This window comes from Falco rusticolus, chromosome 12, assembly GCF_015220075.1.
Source record: "Falco rusticolus isolate bFalRus1 chromosome 12, bFalRus1.pri, whole genome shotgun sequence".
Classification (NCBI taxonomy): Eukaryota; Metazoa; Chordata; class Aves; order Falconiformes; family Falconidae; genus Falco; species Falco rusticolus.
In genome coordinates this window covers 19,919,802-19,939,206 of record NC_051198.1, presented here as the reverse complement: position 1 = coordinate 19,939,206, position 19,405 = coordinate 19,919,802, and the positions used below count along the sequence as shown (strand labels likewise).

The window sequence follows — 19,405 nt, the reverse complement described above, 5'->3', positions numbered from 1 at the left end:
TGCCACAATGTATGACGACATAAAGCTAAAAACCTAGAGCAACCACCTTAAATTAAAAGAATTTAGACAACTTTGAGTCAGTTAGTCATCACTTGAGGAAAAACTAGGTTTTAGGACGTGTAATATTACTACGTAATAGAAAGTGTTGCGAACTTTTATTACCACATAAAATTTGTCCTTTAATGTAAAGGAAGTATACCTTTTTGAAGGTTGTAGTAGGTGTATTTTATATTTACAGAAAATCCCCAAAGCATTTTTTAAAAAAAAAAAAATTTAGAAAAATCACAGATTTACACACCATCATTTATTTTATTTTAAAAGTTACTGGCATATAAATCCAATTCAAATGGCTGAAGACATGTCAGTTCAGATTAGCTTTCAGAAGACCAGTCACAAAGTGGCTGAAAAATGAAAAAAGTTCATTGAACTGTGAAAGCCCTTCCATATCTTTTATAAACATTAAATTATTTTGATGTAGACACTCTGATTTATTCTAGTAGATTACAAATTCAAATTGCTTGCATTTTCTCTATACTGTGGTAATTTATGTTCTGTCTGTCTGGATTACTGTCTTTTTTTTGTTGTTAGTTTATTGGAGAACTATATGCAATTTTTATGGGTTTTTTTTGGTCAAATAATAGATTTATATTTTTTTTTCCTTGCATTGATATTATCATTTTTCTGTCCTTGGCTAAAACATACTCCAAAATCCGAAATGGGTGTGTAAGCCAAACTTTGGATAATACAGCATACCTTGTGTGTCTGTCCCCCACCTTGTCTCATGGCATGGGTGAACTGGGTAACTTCATATTTCTCTTTAGTCTTTGAAATGAAAATAATTTTTACTTTTTAAAAGACTAAAAGGTTTATTAAAATCAAGATACATAATGAAGTGTCCTAGATCCAGCTGTTTTTCCACTTTGAGATACGTGGAATCATAAATCCTTTACAGAATTGCAGTAACCGAATATAAAAAAAGATTAACTTTTTGAAAATGCCCAAGTCTTGTTTATTTATCTGCTTTTGTTTGTAGTGGTTTAGCTAAATTGCTTAGATTACACAGTTATTGAAGACTGTAACTTTGGAGAAAGACCAAACCAGGTTTTTCAGCAGTCTTCTGTGACTTTTGTTATGAACATCTTTGGGAATAAAACTGTGATCAAGGTTGTCAGATTTGAATGATATTATTGTGTGAAAACCTCCCTTCTCCCCCCAGTGCCAAGTGCTCCAGTCTTCCTAGACTCTAGTTTAAAGACTTTGAGCGTCTTTTTAGTTGCTTGTGCTACACTGGAGAACAGGAGACTGATTCTACAGCATTGTCTCTAATTCTGGCTAGTATGATACTAAAGAAGGTCCTTTCTCTGCTTTTAACAATCCATTCTCCAGCTGCTTATTCTGTGAATACAGCAGTTGTTTATTTTCAACTCTGTTTCCAGTGTGGGTTAACATTTTGATCTTCAGTACAAAGCAATAATAAAAAGGTTTATCTCAGAGGATGAAAGTGTGCATTTGGACAGAGTATCTTGTTTCAAGCATCCCTACTCTGCAAGTCCAGGAGCAAGGTACCTGATTCTCAGCATATGATGGCCAGAAGCTGCTGTCTGGTGCATCCACCTACTGTACTTGGTCAACTTACAAAATATTCAAAAAACAAAATTAAAACCCCCAAACCACAAAAAAACCCTTCATAGTTTCGCTTTGAGCAAGTCGTTATTATCATTTTATCTGTACAGAAAGAGTTGGGACTGGCAGTTTGCCTCTTATTAAACAGCCATGTGAGTGGACAGGTTTTTAATCAAAACACTATGCTTCAAAGATGGTCTTAAGGCACATCTTTTATTCTGTGCCTACCTACAGTCATATTTAAGAGAAGTTGCAAGAGAAACCTCAAACTGCTACTCAGTCACCTTCCCTCCGGTGATGGTGCTGCGTAGTAGGTAACTTCTTTGTATGTGTTCAGACGTTGCCATTGGCATGTTCCGTTTCAGCTGACTTTTCCATAAAGGCTTGAGACAATATGTTGAGCTTTTAGCAAATCTCAGTCTAAAAATAAAAGGAACACCCAGAGATTAGGAAGTGCAAACATCAATGTTAAGCTAACAGCATTAATACCTACCAGAAACTCTTGAGTATAATTAGATTATGGTACTGCAGTATAAGAAAAAGTGTAACATATGCACAATGTGGTTCAGTTAACAGTGCAACTATTAACCTTTAAAATTTTTGTTTTTCTTGTAAAAACATGGCGTAATTTCTGAGATTTAGCCCAAAACCACCAGCTTGAAAGTATATAGTAGAGGGAGTTAACTTCTGAACTTTTCCTACCTGTCTTAAGTTGTTCAGGTGTTTGAAGGGTGTCTTTGAGCACGCAGAGATTCCCACCCTGTGTTATCCTGGGCAGCGTCAGGAGTGGCAGCTATTCACAAATACCAGTGTGCACACACTTACCTGAACAGTGGAAAGTGCCTGGGAAGAATGTTTTATTGCTAATTAATTGCCTCTACGTGGCAGAAGCTTCTGTCAGCTCACCTGGCTCTGCTCATAGTGCCTGCTGTAAGGATTCTGAGTGCTGAGGAAGTCATATGGACCTCAAGATCACTGGGCAAAACAGGCATGTCAGAGTGGGAAATGTGATGATGGATGCATGAAGGGTTAGGGTTGGTTTGCAGTTAGTGGGAAATGAGATTTTTGTCTCCATGCAGAGGTATACGGAAGGAGACAAGCATCAGGAGGCTGACAGGTGTTGCGGGGATTGATTACATTTAAAGGTTTGTCTAGAGAGCTGGTTGCTAGTCCTGACTGAGTCCTGCTACCAGAAATGGCAAACTGTTTGCAAAGCCCTGTTTTAATTAGCCTGGAGGGCTAATTAAAATCTTAAATTAAATTACATTTTAGAGGGGCTGTTACAGGGATGGCTGTGTACTGCTGCATGGAATTTTTCTCGTGCAAATGGTCCCCTCCCAGCTGCAGTCCTGTTGCTAGTGCAGAGTGCTTATCTCTTTTTATCTGGATTTAAAAGAAGGGCACTATGTTCTGGGGAGTTCTTTATGGAGCAGAGATCTGACACAATTAGGTACTCTGTGGTCATTTAAAGAAGTACAGAGTTTGGAATTGGCAAGGAAGAGGACTACCCTCTTACTAAGACATAGTGAGGAAGAGGAACTAGAGTTTCTGAAATGGACGAAGCAGCAGCCCGTAGGAAAAATGTTCTGTTCAAAGCTTGCTTTTTTTTTTTTTTTACTTTTTAATAAATAAAATTACAAGCTATATTCAAAGTATCTGTATAAAAACCCAGAGTCCCTCCTGCACACCTGAAAATACCCAGAGAGCACCTAGAAGTAGCACTTGCTGTGCATTCAGTTCCATTTCTGTAAATTTTGGATGATGTACACAGAACAAAGCTTTTTTTTTCTTTAGAAGAAAACTTCTAAAACTTTTCTCTGCTTTGAAAAAGAAAGAATTCCTTTAGAGATGTTTCCTAATGTCTTCTCTGTTTTTGTGCTTCTTACTGCAACTCAGTTGTAAGAGCCTTTGTTTTAGTAGACGTGACACATCAGATGGAAACTATTAAACTTGAAGTTCAAGCCTGTTAATGTTTGGGAATATTGGAATTGCCAGATTTTAGCTTAAGTGCGGTTACAAGTAAAGAGACAGATAAGAAACTCATCTACATACTGTTTGGATTTTTAACATTATAAAAGTTTTGGATGCTTAGATTTACTGTATTGTATTTTCTGGTTCATTAAATGCTTCCCTTATACGCTAAATTTTTATTTTCATTTAATGTATGAAAAATATGTTTTAGAATAGTGAAACCCAACTGTAATCTCATGAGGAGGCATCTGTTCTGTTACTTTATGGTACGCAATACTCCCATATTTATTGGAAGCTTTGCATTATAAACATAGTGTTTTATGAATTCTTTTCAGTAATGTTATTTAAAAATATTTGCTGCCTTTTCATACAAATAATTGAGATAATAAGTGCATGTATAATTTTGATCGAGCAAGCAGTTACGTAGATTAAGCTGGTTCTTTTATTCCTTATATACTTACTATACTTAGAATATACTAATATTACGTGGTAATGGAAATTTCAGAGCTTCAAGTCTTATTTCATTCACAACTTCTATCTTAACAGTTCGATGGCAAGTTGGAAGAGTTAGGCAATTAGAGCTTATAAAAACTGTCTCAGCAGTTGAGGTATGTGGGTTGTTCTGCTTGGGGATTGTTGGAGTGGTTTGTTTGCTTTTTCCCCTTGTCCCTGCCCCAGATTGTGGAGGCAGGTTTAGCTTTCTCAGGTTTGCTTTATGCTTGAAGAGAAGTCAGTTGGAGATTTATAGTTCTTATAACAAAAGAGACATGATTTCCTGCTGTCTTCAGGTTCTTGAGGAGGCTTAGGCATCTGTTCTCATTCCTGTGTTTGTGAACCTCCTATTTTTCAACAACTCGAAGGAAATGGTTAAAGTGGCTGTCTCCTCTTCTGCCTTCTGATTGCACTGCAGCATGAATCGTTCATGCTGCATTGTTGGTGTGGAAGGTTTTTCATGGTTGCTGTATGTATATAATCGGAAAGATTTTGTTAATAATAGCCATAGAGCCTTGGCTGAGGTTGCTCAAATACTAAATGAGTTCTGTCGGGTAGCCAGTCTTATGAAGGATCCAGCTATTTATTGTGAGCCGTGTATATACTTATTATCCCAAATAATGTATCGCAGTGAGCACTTCAGTCACTTTTTAAGCAGCAACATCTTAGTGTTTAATTGACCTCACTGTTTTTTTCCTGTCTCAGTGACTTTGCCTAAACGGGCTTACTGTAAGTTCAGTTTTTTGTTTTCTTTGCTGTTTTACCTTAAGTCTGAGTTTTCTTTGAAATTTATTCTGTAGAATATGAAAAACAGGTGTCAGATGCAGATGAAATGTGGCTTTTGTACTTCAGTAAGTCAAAATACATTTCACCCTGAAGAAAAAGTTCTTCTCCACATGGTGTTTTGTTTAAATTTATGCAGATGAATAGTCCTATTTATCTTTTGAATACTATAGTCCCAGGGAATTTGCATATTGATAACATGAAGCTTTATTTTGTTTTTTAAATTGCAGGACCAGAAATTTCATTTTAATTTAGTGGGGTCTTTTTGAAGAACGCAGTGTCTCTGCATTGTGGTATCCCCCTTTCTAAAACAAGGGTTCTAAATACTGCTAATATTCACATGTAATGTGGTACTGTTAATTATTTATACAGAGTCGTTTACACTGTGCTTTCCTGAAAACTCTGTTACCTCATGTGTTGTTATTTCAAGAAATAAGAAACACTGTTGCAGTCTGTCTGTATTCAGATTGGAATAGGAGTTGACTACTGCACAGTGTCTAACAACCAAAACATCATCTAAAGCTGGAGGTGAGGGGATGGAGTATCTTGGTGCAGGTCGCATTGTTCAGATTTATTCACAGATACCAAAGGAGTACAATAAGATAATTCCAAAATAAAAGTGAATTTTCAGGTACCTTTTCAATAGTTGAATACTTATCCTTGCCTTTGAACTGCAGGTGACCTTGTAGTTTTATACAGTATATTAATTTACGTCATTGCCTTTAGATTTGCCATAAAAAGGTAAAATGAAAGGGCTGACTTTTTATTATTTTATTTCTGTGACAGTGGGGATTCTACCTAAATGTGACTTAATGTAAGGGCTATAAAGTGAGGAATGGTGTGATTTTAGGGCATTACGCCTCTGTGTTCTCCAGTTTGTGGAAGTACATTTTATCTACTGTTCTGCAGGGTTTTAAGAAAGAGGCAACCTAGTTTGTTCCTTTCTTCCAGCGAAGGACATTCCCGTAAGGCAGCCATTCTTGATGAAGCATAATGGAGAAGTTGGTTACTGCGTGGTTATGATTTAGTTTATTTTGAGCCCAATTGTAATTCTTTTTATTTCTAGGAATTTAATACATAATGAATTTAAAGCTCTTTTGAGTGCTTTGTGAGGTCTTGTCTTTTGATCACTACTGATTGATTTATAAGCACTGTAAGGCAGAGCACTGAGACAGCTCTAAGGTCATTGGAGTTTGAGGCAGTTTTAATTCAAAAGGGATTTTTCAAGTGAAGAATGAATTTTTTTTTTATAGACTAGAGCTGCAGAGGATAAGAGGCAATTGGACTGTGCATGTTTTATTGGCTTAGAAAATGCTCAGTAGCAGTTTAAATTGCTGTAGACATGATGGGTTTGTATCACCTGTTACCTTTCATTTGTAGTGTCTATACATGTAGTCTTTATATAGTCTTTCATTTCTAGTCTTCATAAATGCATTGTGTTCATAAATGCAGTTTTACCATAAGATTTGTTTAAACTTACACTCCTTATCTGAATGACTAATTGAAATCTTGAATATACAGCTGTCAGGCAAGCTAAGGGTGGGAATTTTCTGCAGTTGAAAGGTAAACATAATTTTCCTTTTGCCTACACTTTTGAAATAATCTAAACTTTCTCATGTTAATTGAATCAGAGAAGTTATTTGCACGTAACTCAGTTTTATTTTTTGTAGAGTTGAGTGTAAGTTCTTGAACTTTTTTTCTGGATGATTTTTGATTATCAGTACTGGTGGGAATCAAAAATCATTAAAAAAATAAATAAAAATTGAGTTATAAGAATTCTATGTCTGCAGAGCTTTTATGGTGAGAGAGTTGTAATTTCTGTTAGTTAAGACCAGCAGTCAGCTCCCAGTTTACCACAATTTCAATTATGCAGAATTGAACTCATTAAGTGCCATTAGATAAAGTTTGTACATCCACCTGAAAGATGTTTTTCCTCCTATACCTAATGTAAAACTTATTTTCCCAGTGGCAATTCAATGTTTTGTGACCTGCTTTCTCAGTTAAGATGTACATTCCTCCACAATTGGTTGTTTGCCAAAAGCTTGTGATAATTAAGCTCTCTGTATAAACGTATAATTCATTTTATGCGGTATGAATATGCTGACTGTTTTAGCTGTTTTAGAGGGCAACTAATGAACTTTGCATTGAAGGAGAAAGCTGAGATTTTACTTCAGACAGACAAACTTAGTATCTGGAACTTTATTCATCCCTAGACAGTATGAGAAAATCCAATGTGGTGCTATTTTTCTCATCTGTAAGTTAGAGGAAACAGTTGAAATAGCAGCATGAGAAGGTGGTTCATGGTTTGAAACCTCATTTTCAGTGATTAGTTGCCTATTTTTACAGTGTTATCTAGCATATGAAGCTGTGTTAGAAAGACATTAAAGATTACCTGCAGTTAGTATTCTATTGCCAAAGAGTTCTGGCAAAAACCTGCTGAATGCTATATCCACTAAATCTGGTCGTGTATTTCGGTAACAGAAATTTCACTGTGTTGCATGCTGAACTGGGCTAAGGGAAGATGAAAACTGACAAGTACCTCTCTTCCCCATCCTTGCAATGTAGCTAAGGGGTACTGTTTCACAGGCACAAAACTGAAACACAGAGATGAAGACACTGAATTTACTTCTTAGATACATGCAAAGTATTAAGAATATAAGCATCTGCAAATGCCTTCATGTTTATGTGCTTAGTTATCTAGTGAGTGGGTAATTGATGCATGAGTCAAAACTGCTAGCTGATTGCAAGAGATTGTATCAAGCTGTGAATGAATTTTCATGGTAGGAGGAACTCTGCAGTACAAAGTATTGGTGTGGTGTCCATCTGCTGTCCATGGATATGTCTGCTGCCTTGCTGTGACCAAAAAATCACAACTACAGATTTTCTGTCCCATGTGATTAAGGATCCAGCAGCTGATACCTCTGTTTTGCATTTATGAGTTTGGATTGAAGTGACTGCTAAATTACTTTTTGAAAAAGAGAATAAAAAGATATTTTGTAAAATAGTGTTCATTGTGCAAAATATAAAAATAAAGACATTGTACCTGACAAAAGTGGCATCTCTAAAAACTGTTCTCCTGGCTATTTTTCAGTCAGGTACCTTATCAATTGTTTGTCATTAAAAGCAGAGTTGGCATTGTCTACCTGAAAACCATATTTTAAAAATCCAGCTCTTACAGATTTCATATTTCAGTTTCTTAAATGGATACTATATTGCTACACTGTTACATACCTGTAAAATTAAAACAGCTGCACTCTCAGAAAAATGTTAATAGTTCATATTGCAAGTTTTTTTTTTCTAGTTGGATATAAGGAGAACATAGAATTATGCTGAATCTAATGTACTAATTACCTTGGGTATATTTATCTGGAGGAAGTCAAGTCTGAAAGACTAAGTAGGGCTTTCGTTTCTTGTAGTTCATCTTAATTACATTCAGTTAAAAATTGCATTTGGTTTCTTACACTTTTCTGGGGGCTTTATCATGCTTTCCTTTGTTTAGAATAACTAACTGAAATGCAAAACTTAATTCTTTATTTTTTTTTTAAGAAAAGAAATATTTTACTTTTTATTAGAAGATAACTATGAGAAGTAAGGTATTGAATGATTGATAAGGAGAAAACCAGGCATATTTCCGGCCATCTACTAATATTTTCCAGTAAAATTAATCTTCAGGATTATATTGGCTATAATAAAATCACAAGCAGCACTCAAAATAAATTGGATACACTGGTGTGTTGTACCATTCAAAAAAATAATCTAGCGCTTCTCAGAAGCTGTAATTGGTATGTTGTTGGTGGTGAGGGAAGGTAACACTTGTAAAACCAGGACCTGAGAACCTTTCCAGATGCAACACTGAAAATGTTGAAAGTTCAGTTTATTTCCTGGTATTTGCAATATAAAGAATTAATAATGTGGCAACTTTGATACCTGTTCATTTTGAATGTCTTACAGTTCTGTGTCACATTCAACGATATAAAAAATAATTGTGGTGTTAGCAGAGAAATTGCATCCTAGTCTTAAGGGGTTTGCTATGTTAAAAATCCTATAGTTAAGGTACAGGCATAACTAAGGACAGACAGCTCAAGGAAAACGGGGTGGGGTGGGGTTTAGGATTACTATTTTGAAAGGAGACCTCTGTAAAAAATATCAGTTTATCTTGTGTGATCCTCTTATACTGATTCTTTCAGCACATTCAAAGGAAGTAAACAGAATTTTTATCCCTGAAATCAACTTTTCAAAGATCTCTACAGCACCACTTGACTGCCTCCATGATTTGATCTGTTTAGGTTACTTTTCTTCCTGTTTAAGTGATAATATCCTGCCATTTAAGTGGAAAATTAAGAATGAAGCGTTTTTTTAAAGTGCGGTTTGGCAGATACCACATATCTTCTGGAAACCTCTCTGTCTACCATTGTTGCAGTAATATTTAATATTGCAAATATTACATTATATGTATTTGGATTCTTGTAGTATTTCGTTGCTCATATGGTATTTATGTCTACTACCATTAAAATACTGTTTGGCAATATTTCAGATTTACCTTTATCAAGTTTTACAACGTTTTCTAGTAGCAAAATTTACCTCTAATTGAAGTAAGATGTGTAGTATTGCAATTTTTGTAATATTTTTGCAAACTTGATTCAGGAGAGTGACATGTTTTGGCTGAATACCTGTGTTGTGGTTTTATGACGTTCTGTCTTTGTGAGAAGTATACCCTGCCTGAGTATTGTTATGATCTCCAGGATATGATGTCTGAAACAGTTAACTAACATTAAAGATATTTAAAAACTATATATTAACAAATTGAAATTAAGTGCTCGGAGATGGATTGTAAAATGTAGAACATGACCCACAATGTGTCTGTCACAGATAGAAAAAATGAATGTATTGACAGTTGTGTAGTCCATTAAATAAGTTTACAGACCTAAAGTCATCCTCAAGGCTGCCAGAAATTAACAGTTTGTCTCTAGTACTGGATTTGAATTAGCTTAAGTAGAAGTCCCATTAGGCAGGGAATTCTTTATTGCCTGTGTATCAGAAGAAAGTAGCTTACTGGGTTTTTCTGAGAATGTGACTGTGAAATTTGTTCCTAAAACATTAGCCAGGCAGCATGGTGCAGTTCTAACTTGTGTATTTGGTAAGGATAAATATATGCCACATTCTCATTTCCTTCCAGAATGAATGTGCTAGAGAGACTCACCATATATGATCAGATTTTGGAAGAGCCAGTGTTTGGTTTGCAGTCTGCTTCCAGACTCTTTCAAGTGTACAGGTTATTTCATGCCTTGATGATAATTGTGCATGTTTATAGACTTGCTGTTTTCACGAAGTTTTAACAAGTACAGATAAAATGATCTTCTGTGTGCTCAGAGAGTTACCTACACAGTCTAGATTTTCAAAGGAAACGGAATGGCTGTATTTGAGAACAGATTTGTATTCTTGTAGTAGCTCATAAAAGTCAGAGACAAGTACCGGCAGCCAACTAAATGCTGGAATTTTTCACGTATTCACTGAAGGAAGAACATGCTTATATTCTAAAATACCAAGGAACGACAATGAGTTTAACTTTGCTGTTGCCATACATTGTTGCCACAAATGTGTTGGCCACATTCCACAGGTAAATCTTCTCTACTAGTAGAATATGTGGTGCCTTTGTAATGTTTCTCATTTTGCAGTAGAAGTTACTGGTGTAGTAAAGACAAGATTTAGGCTTCTGTATAAACATGAATCATTGTAGTGTCTTCACACTTCACTGTTCTTCCAAACAGTACAAATGCCATACTCATGTAGTAATGAACACAGAACAATTTAAATTTTGGAAACCGCCACCATTGTTTCAGCCAGGTGCATGTACACAAATTGTTCCGTTCAGACAAATGAAGTTGGGAAATGATGATGTAGTATATAGTAACTTTCTTGTGCTGTAGCCTTATATATTATTTTATAAGAGGATATAACTAGTCAACATACATACCAATTTTAATAGTATGATTTGTGTTAACAATACAGATAATGTAGTGGCTAAGAGCAAGAGGTGAAAAAATAATTAAATGTAGTAGGCAGTATTTTTTTTATATTTTTTGTTTTGGGGGCATAGAATACAAATTGGATAGAATTTAATTGCTAAAGCTGGTTAAGTGTAAAATTAATTTTAGTATGGCTTAAGTGAAATGGTAACTTTGATACAGTTGAGAAGCAATTTAAAGAAACCACTGGTTGCTTAGGTTATGGTTTCAAGTTTAAAATCACATTTTATTAAAGTTCTTTAATACTGCGCCTCCTAAGAATGCCTCCTTAACTTGAAATGCTGTTGTCAAGGGAAGATAATGTATTTTACTGATGCTGTATTTTGGAATTTAAATGGATAACTGCTGATTGTTAAGTACTCTGTGTCTGTGTGTTTTTAAAAATGTACAATGTCTCTCTTAAACATAGTACAAGAAATACACAGAGAAAAACATTGTGAGTAATAAGTGTTTTGTCCCATCTACCTTTTGACAGGAGAATTAGATGACAGAGAACAGGCAAAGCTGGAAGTAAAAGTATGGGATCCAGATAGCCCCCTTACTGACCGTCAGATTGACCAGTTTTTAGTTGTAGCACGGTAAGATTAAAATCCTCTAATAAAAAAAAATTCCTTTTCCTTTTCCTACTGACTATTTATTCCCCTATATTGCGTTACTCGTTTGCCATTTTGTGAGCCCTTCTCTTTCTCACAGTTAGCTAAAAGAGAAAATCAGACCATAGCCGCCTGCATATTTCTTGAAGGTAACATTACAGAAGAGAGAAAAAGAGTTTTGGAATAATGTCACATTCCCTATATTTCAGGTTATAGTAGAATTGGATACTTTAAATGTAGACATCCGTCTGTTGTCCCTTCACAGTCAATGAAACAGGATTTCAGTGCTAATATTTCAGTCTTGTATTATAGTACTTGGAATTTTATAGTGTAAAATAAAAGTTAAGAGTAGAAGTAAAATGTTAACAAATGAAACAGATGCAGAACTTGGCCAATTTGCATATAAGCTGAATAATATACAGTGCAATTATTTTGGATGAATGTTGAAATAAAAGTTTTGAAGTGATGCATTTCATTAGTGGAAAAAAACCTGGTCAGTTCAATTTTATAAATTAACATATGATTATGCAGATTTATGAGGAACATCAAAGCCCTTGATATTCATAAATACCTTTAAAAATCATTTCTCTACGTAAAAAAAACCCAAACCAACACCACGAGCTTTCAAAACTCTATACTTACTAAAGGACACGTTTATACTCATAAGATACGGTCTGTTTCACCTGTCCTGTGATTCATACTTCCAGATATAATACAAAGGTACTGTTCTATTGATGCAGAGAACTGTTAATCACAGCTAATGTAGGGATTTTATCCTGATTCACTCCATCTCCTGTACTACTTGTAACCTGGTTGCAAAGCGCAGTCTCAAATCTTCTCAGGCGTATAATCCTTTTACATTGTTTCCAGTTTTGTTTTTTATTCTTTCTCCCTTTGAACAAAGCATTTCAGGAAGGAAATAGAGAAGTTGCTTTACGTTTTCTAGCTTTATATGTATGGTGAAATAGGTTGCCAATTTATTGTTTTACAATTCAGGTGCTGATCCACCTGGGTTTCTTCTTTCTCCCCTATCTTGAGTGCTGTATCCTTTCTGTACAGTAGCAAAAATTGCCTGCCCCTGTTGAATTTCCACACAAGCCAGAGGGTGTTAATGTGCATCTGTTCAGAAGATCACAATGCCTGGTGCGTGCTCTGTAGAACAGAGCCCAGAAAATAGAACTACTTCTATCACCAGCAATATAATACCTGGACATGTATGGGCAGACATCATCATTTGGTTATGGGGTACCCTAAAAAACTATCTGCATGAAGATTGCATGCATTTTTGAAGAGTCCATTCTTTGCCTTTGCATCCCTCCACTCCCCATTTTGCAGCCACTCTGGGGAGCTGAAGTAGTATACTGCAAAGCCGAAAATGTTCCCAGAGGAGTGTGCCAGTAAGTGGTCTACTGGGAAGTGACAGAAAAAAAATGAAATTTGTAGAGAAAAAAAATTCTTCTCCCTTGTTCACATTAAAACATCCTTTGCAGTGCTGTACCCTGACCAAGACTGCATTTGTCTACAAGTTGATGAATGCCTGTAGAGGAGGTTTCTGTTGTGGTGGGAATGGGTCTTGGTTATAGTTGACTAACTGTAACTCTCCAACGTCCTGTGGGAGGCAATCACTAATGACTAGCTGTATAATCAGGTGTTGCTCAGGTACCACTTTATTGATGTTTTTCCACAAAACTCCATCTTTTAAGCCGCTTTTGAACTGACAGAAACTATTTCCAGCTTCCTATGTACTTGTATTTGCAGGCTGCAAGGTAACGTTTCTGTTGCATTAAGTGCTTTTGAAAGAGATTTTTCACAAATTTGTGGAGAAAGTTCTCCAGCGATGATTGTGGCAGCTTTAAACTTAGTACGTTGTCTGCTTGCAGGTGAAGGCTGTCATTGTATTGGACCTGTAAATGCTGCTTGAGTAACAGTGGAGTTGGTATTATGGTCTGGTAAACTGTGCTTACAGACACAGAAGATAGCTCTGCTGTGGCCTAACTGCAGTTCACTGGGCATTGGCTGTGCCTGCTGGGTTTCTAGTGAGAATGGTATTGCTCTGGTTATGTTCAGTTTTGCAAATTTGAAATTCTGACAATAAGAACTTTTTCCTAAATGCTTTCCTGTATGTGATTCTTGGTTAAGTGTGTGTATGCTATCTTTGTTTGAAATTGTAAAAGCATTTTCATGTGGTCCTTTTCACACGCTGCATCAAAGGCATCGAGTATTCCTTCTCAGTTTTTTCAGTCTGCTCTGGTTGAAGGAAAAATTGCTTTTTTCCTTCTAGGCTCTAGCTTTTTCAATCACACAGGTGCTCTCTGTTGGTTTTTTAGAAGGTGTTTAAATACTCTCTTTTTCTGTTTGTGTTGTCTGTTTGCAAGAACATTTATATTTGTCCTCGGGCATGTAGGTTTCCCAGTCTTACAAGGTTTGTTTACTGTCTCAGGAACGAGGGGCCTTTTTTCTAGGTTTATATATATTTGCTTGGGCAGTCCGGGCCTGTCACTAAGCCCTAGTATGCAGTAATTTGCTAGATATAAATTAGTAGAGTATGCCTGTCCAGTCCAGAAACTGGAGGTAGCAATGCCAGAAAAAACTATGAAGATCTTGGGGGAAAAAACTGTAACAGTACCTGAGTGGAAGGGATCCTTAACCTTGAGCTCCCTAAGTAGTCTTGCTTGACTCTGTGGAATTACAAGTTTTTAAAGTACTTCGTTGCTACTACTGAAGCATACTTTGGGCAAGGGCTTTTGCTTGAATTAGCAAAAGCATCTGTTAGGAAAGCTTGAGGCATCAGACTAATGTATTCTGGTTTTGAGTTGTTCTTTTGGGTACTTCGCTGTCACTCACCAGCAATTCCAACACCATTTTCTACTCCACTCAAAACAGCTTAATCAACCAGTTTTTGTTCGCTTGTGTATATTGGCAACAGTTCTGTGTCTACTAGCTTCAAAGAACAGGACTCTGAGAAGCTGCAACATCAGTTTTGGATCTCCCCATGTCAGCAAATAGTACAGTATTTGTAGAATTGCAGTGTGTGGTGCTGGGGACCTAGCATCCACAGCGTGCACATTTTGAGCAGTTCTGGTTTCAGGCTAACTTTATTCTGGTCCTGTGGACTAAATACCTATGAGTATGTGGAACTACTGTTGAACTTAACAGAAGTCCAGTTTGTATGCTACAAGATGCCGTTTGATGTTGGTTAAAGTGCAGTAGATAAAGATGCTGGGGACCATTGTTTTGAAGCTCCATTCCTAATTTGAACTAAAACACTGATACTGATGCACCCTGTTTTCTCCAGTCTTCAGTCTCTGTCATTCCTAATATACAAGGAGCATTTCATTTCCTTGTGAGATCTCATGTTCTCTTTCTAACTATTCCAAGTTGCATAGTATTAGGAAATAGAAGCTTTCCTATTGTGTGTATAATAGACATAATAGGTGTGTCTTTTTTTTTTTTTTTTTTTTTTTAAGTTTGTTAAGGAGTTGAAAAGAGTCCTGACCAGACTGAGATGTGGTTAGGAGTTGCGGGCACCAGTGTGGACAGGTGCTGAAAGCTTTAGACCTTTTAGACCTGAGCCCCTCCCTGCCCCCACCTCCCCCCCCCCTTCCCCCCCCCCCTTTTTTTTTTTTTTTTTTTTTATTCCCCCCTACTTCTGTTTTCTTTCTATCTGCTAATTCATTACATGATACATTTTTGGTACGTTGTAGTTCTGTTTCTGCACTGTATGATGCAGTGAAACAGTTAACAACTTAGTTCTTTTATTCTGCTGCATCTAACTACATTATCAACATAGTCTTCTGGAAGGAATATCTCTCTAAATCATGCTGTTTTCCAGACATTTGTGGTCTCAACTTATTTCCAGCTAAACCAGCATTTGAAAGCCTAATTAAAATAGCCTTAAAGCATTGCATCTCTACCTTAAAATTTTGTTCTTTCATTTCTTTGATATTAAAATGGCATTGCATACCTCTGGCTAATATAACTTCTTTTCGTTTGAATGCGTTCTTATTTTTTGATGTAAAATCACAGGAGAATGGAAAATTGCATGTTAGTCATTTTGAATTAGAGCTTGATCCTTCCTGTGTTGTTCCCAGTTTATCATTTTCTCTAAGACAGTGGTTATATTCGTTTTCTGTTGGTTACTATTGATTTAGTTATAAGTGCTTATGGTATATTGGTATATCTGGAGATGTATTTGTTACACAAATTTATTCTAGAGCGAGGAAAGGAACACGATGCATCTTCAACAGGCAATGTGTCTTTTATTATACCGAGGAAAAGAATACTCATCAACTGAGAACAATAAGTAAAAACACTTAAAAGTGTGCTCAAATAGTAATACTCCATTCTTGCCAGATAATTCAGTGTAGTCAGTGGCAGGAGACAGGACTCCCAAAGCGCATCAATGAAATAAATACATGAATGTCACTGGTTTGAAAGCTTCAGTAGTACTGTGCTTCTGGATCTCTTTGGGTGGTGAGAAGTAAGAGGAATGTGAGTCATTAAAAAGGTAGTGAAACTTTACGGCAGAATTGCATCATAAAATTATGCAGTAAAGATTGTGAAAAATCTTGATGCTAATGCTGCACTTGCAAAATTAGATGTTTGCTGGCAAGGTGAAATACAGCATCTAATAGTAGGCAGATGGTTTGGCAGTAAAAAGGAAAAATATGTTCACATCAAGTTTACTAGGAATATCAAAAATACTACATTTCTGCCTGTCTGTCATGCTTGGCCAATACATGTTTATTCCTTTGTGCATTTTGTGATGCTGTATTTCTTCTTCAGCAAATTAATTTGAAAAGAAGTAATTCAGACTTGGAGCTGAATTTCTTTTTTGCATAGTTTTTTATGAATTGTGATCTATTGTATTATAAAGAAAAATTTTATGCAGGAGCGTTTTCATGGACCTGCTTTTTGGGGGCTATAAATCTCCTCTGTGACTGTGAAATTGCAGGATGGTATACAGATGATCGCTTAAATCATATCCTGTGAATTAATTACTTGTATGTATCAGATTCTATTTCTGTTGAATAATAAAGATTTCATATATTTTCCATGTCATTTAGTAATGAAACTGAAGGTTAGTTGTGGTGTGTGGGGAACATTGTATGTAATGCCACTCCCTACCCTAACCTTGAGAGTCTGTCAGAGAAAAAGTCATGGCAGGTGACTTTTTGTGTTTATCATGTCATCTCCCTTTGCACTGTAAATATCTGAAGTGATAATAACGGAGCATAGCACTGTACAGGCAGTTGCTTAGGAATGCAAGGAAAATGTGTCTTCTGGAACTGCATCATTTTATTTTGAATATGTTCTTCATGTCAGATTTTGCATTATCCAGTAGTAAAAATCTCAGGGGTATTTTCCAAATTGAATTAATAATGTGCTGGTGACATATCTCCACTGAAGAAGATTTTTTTTTTTTCTTCTTCTTTCCAAGATTTTAAGTATTATGAATTTTTTAAGGAGCAATCAGGTGTTAATTGGCTCTTTGTAAAATGCTGTTACTGATAGTCTAAGAGGTCGTCTTTCAGGACCATTCCCAACTCACAGTAAAGGGGAACATTGATGTAATAAGGGAAACAAAGAGCTTTCCTAATAAACAGGAAACCACCAAAGATCCACTTAATTATTTCCCTCGGAAACGTTAACTCTGAGGTGAGGTGTAGGTCTCATTCATTAGTTTGCAAATACGTGAGGAAAATTGTGTATTTGCAGATTTGTATATATGCAGAGGTGGCTCACTTTGAACAGATTTGTCCAAAGTATACCCACTACAGTTATCACTGAAACAGAATGCATAAAAGTGAACAATTTTAAAATATACATCCTCGGATTAAAAAGGATCTCTGTCTCAGCTGGATTTTTGAGAATGCAGGGGAGAAGAAAATTGAGTTACTGGTCTGGATCCAGAACTTTCCAGCCCTGATTTGATGCTGGACTGCTGTTGCTACTGGGGAAACCAGTGGCTGTTTTCATCCTGATGCATAGTTGCTGTGGTTCCGTATTTTCTTTGGTAAATAACGTCCCGTTTCAGAACTAGTTTCTGATGAGCAGTTGGATCTTTAGAAATGTGTTGTGACAGTCTCTTGCTTTTACTGCTTCGTAATTTCATTGGCTACCACTAATACTAACCTTACGCAAAAATTCAAATAGTTACTTCCTTTAATGTCTTAGACCTGAGCTATAAGAAATGTGGAACAATGTATTTTCTGCATTCAGTACTTAATCTGAAGTTTTGCCCAAATGTAGGGTGTACAGGCACAGCAAAAGGATGATGAGCTGCTTCATCCCTGGAGAGCTCACTGTCAGGGTTTTTTGGACGCAGATGTTGTTGAGTTTTACTGAATTTGTAGATTTATTCCATTGTCTTCAGTCCTGGCACTGAATTATCTTGATTTATGTTTCTACTATTGTCAGCTGAAATCTATTATAAGTCTTTGAGAGAATATTTTTGGTTCTGGTCTTTTAAGAAAATTAAAACAAGGAGAACCTGACTAAGGTAACACTGGATCATTTGGTCTAACCCTTAAAGCTTTTATACCTGCTTGCTAACACAGCCTGTGCAGAGGGTGATCTCTCTGCTGATAATGCCAATTGTTTATCTTGTCCATCTCTCTGCCACCTGTGTAATTCACTGTCTGTGTGCCTTTGCCTTTTGGCTGTAGCTTATTTTGGCAGGTGTGGGGAGTGGTGGTTTGTGTTTGAAGTCTCGGTACTTTAATTACTCATTGAATGACTAATTTGTGATTAGCTTACTAAGTACATTTTTTTAATGTGTTTATTATTATTGAATTAAATAGAGTTTCAGTTAAATATTTACAGTTATTCTTAGGGTTCTGCCAACTTAATGGGAAATTCACCTTAAAGATGTCTGTTTAAAAAGAAAAAATGGGTAACTAGAGTCTGACTTCAGCCTGTGTTGGCTTAACAGTGTCTTATTTTGGTAGCAGGTAGGTGCAGACGTTAGTGTGTCTTCTGGAAACAGGCATTGGTTAGTTTTTTCTTCATAATATTTTAAAAATAATTCTTTGGTATTATTAGCAAAATAATCATGCAAGGAAAAATGACAAAGGAAATCTTTGACCTTTGTATAAATATTTTCCTCATGGCTGTATTTTAAATGGAAAAACATAAAATTTAAGGTATTTTAATGATTCTGAAATTAATATTGAATTTTGATTTGGATTACATGGCTAGATTATACAGGGCACTGTATATCACTCTCAAGTTTTGATACTATTTACTACTTAACAGCCAAATGCTTTAGCATTCCTACACGTATTTGGATTCTCTGAAAAAATCACTATTTTTCAAAAGTTTCCAGGAAAAGGTGAACTGGAAATTATGTTCATCTCAAGTACAGCTGTAGACACACATGCCCCTGTTCTGGCCCCCCTGCAAAAAAAAAAAAAAAAAAAAAAAAAAAGGGGGGGGGGGGGGAGGCACACTGCCTGCATTTTATAGTAATTCTTATTTGTTTTGCACTCACGTATCCTGCACTTGCACACAGCATTTCTCTGATGGTTGTGATCCTCTCCTACTCTGTACAGAACTGCAATCAATACCAACTAGTGTATCAATTCTTTCCTCTTTACCACTTATACTATACAGCTAAGCTTATTTCAAGTGTCTTAATTTTGACTTTACATGCTAGGCAACATAATTCACATACTCTTGGGCTCTTGAAGTCAGCCTAAAAAGTTTGATGTGTGAGAGAGTGACTGTGAGAACATACTCTGTAATTTTCATAGCATACAGTCAAAAGAAAATAGTGTTAATTATGCAAGAGGAAGATAAGAAGCCAGTAGGTAGCAGCAGAAGGGAAATTCAGTCATGCCGCATGCTGCTTTGCTGGTTTGAACAGTAGTGACAGAAGGATCACAGGAAAGACTGTTTAGCTACACCCCTTATCAA

At 36.1% G+C, this 19,405-nt stretch overlaps 1 protein-coding gene across 2 annotated transcripts in view; it reads left to right on the top strand.

Moving 5' to 3' along the window:
- MTA3 (metastasis associated 1 family member 3) overlaps positions 1 to 19,405 on the top strand; it is a 136,667-nt gene that overhangs the window by 40,867 nt on the left and 76,395 nt on the right. For both annotated transcript variants that reach the window (XM_037405660.1, XM_037405659.1), the window contains exon 7: positions 11,371 to 11,473. In XM_037405660.1, coding sequence (XP_037261557.1) covers positions 11,371 to 11,473 — 103 coding nt within the window. The remainder of the gene's footprint in view (positions 1 to 11,370; positions 11,474 to 19,405) is intronic.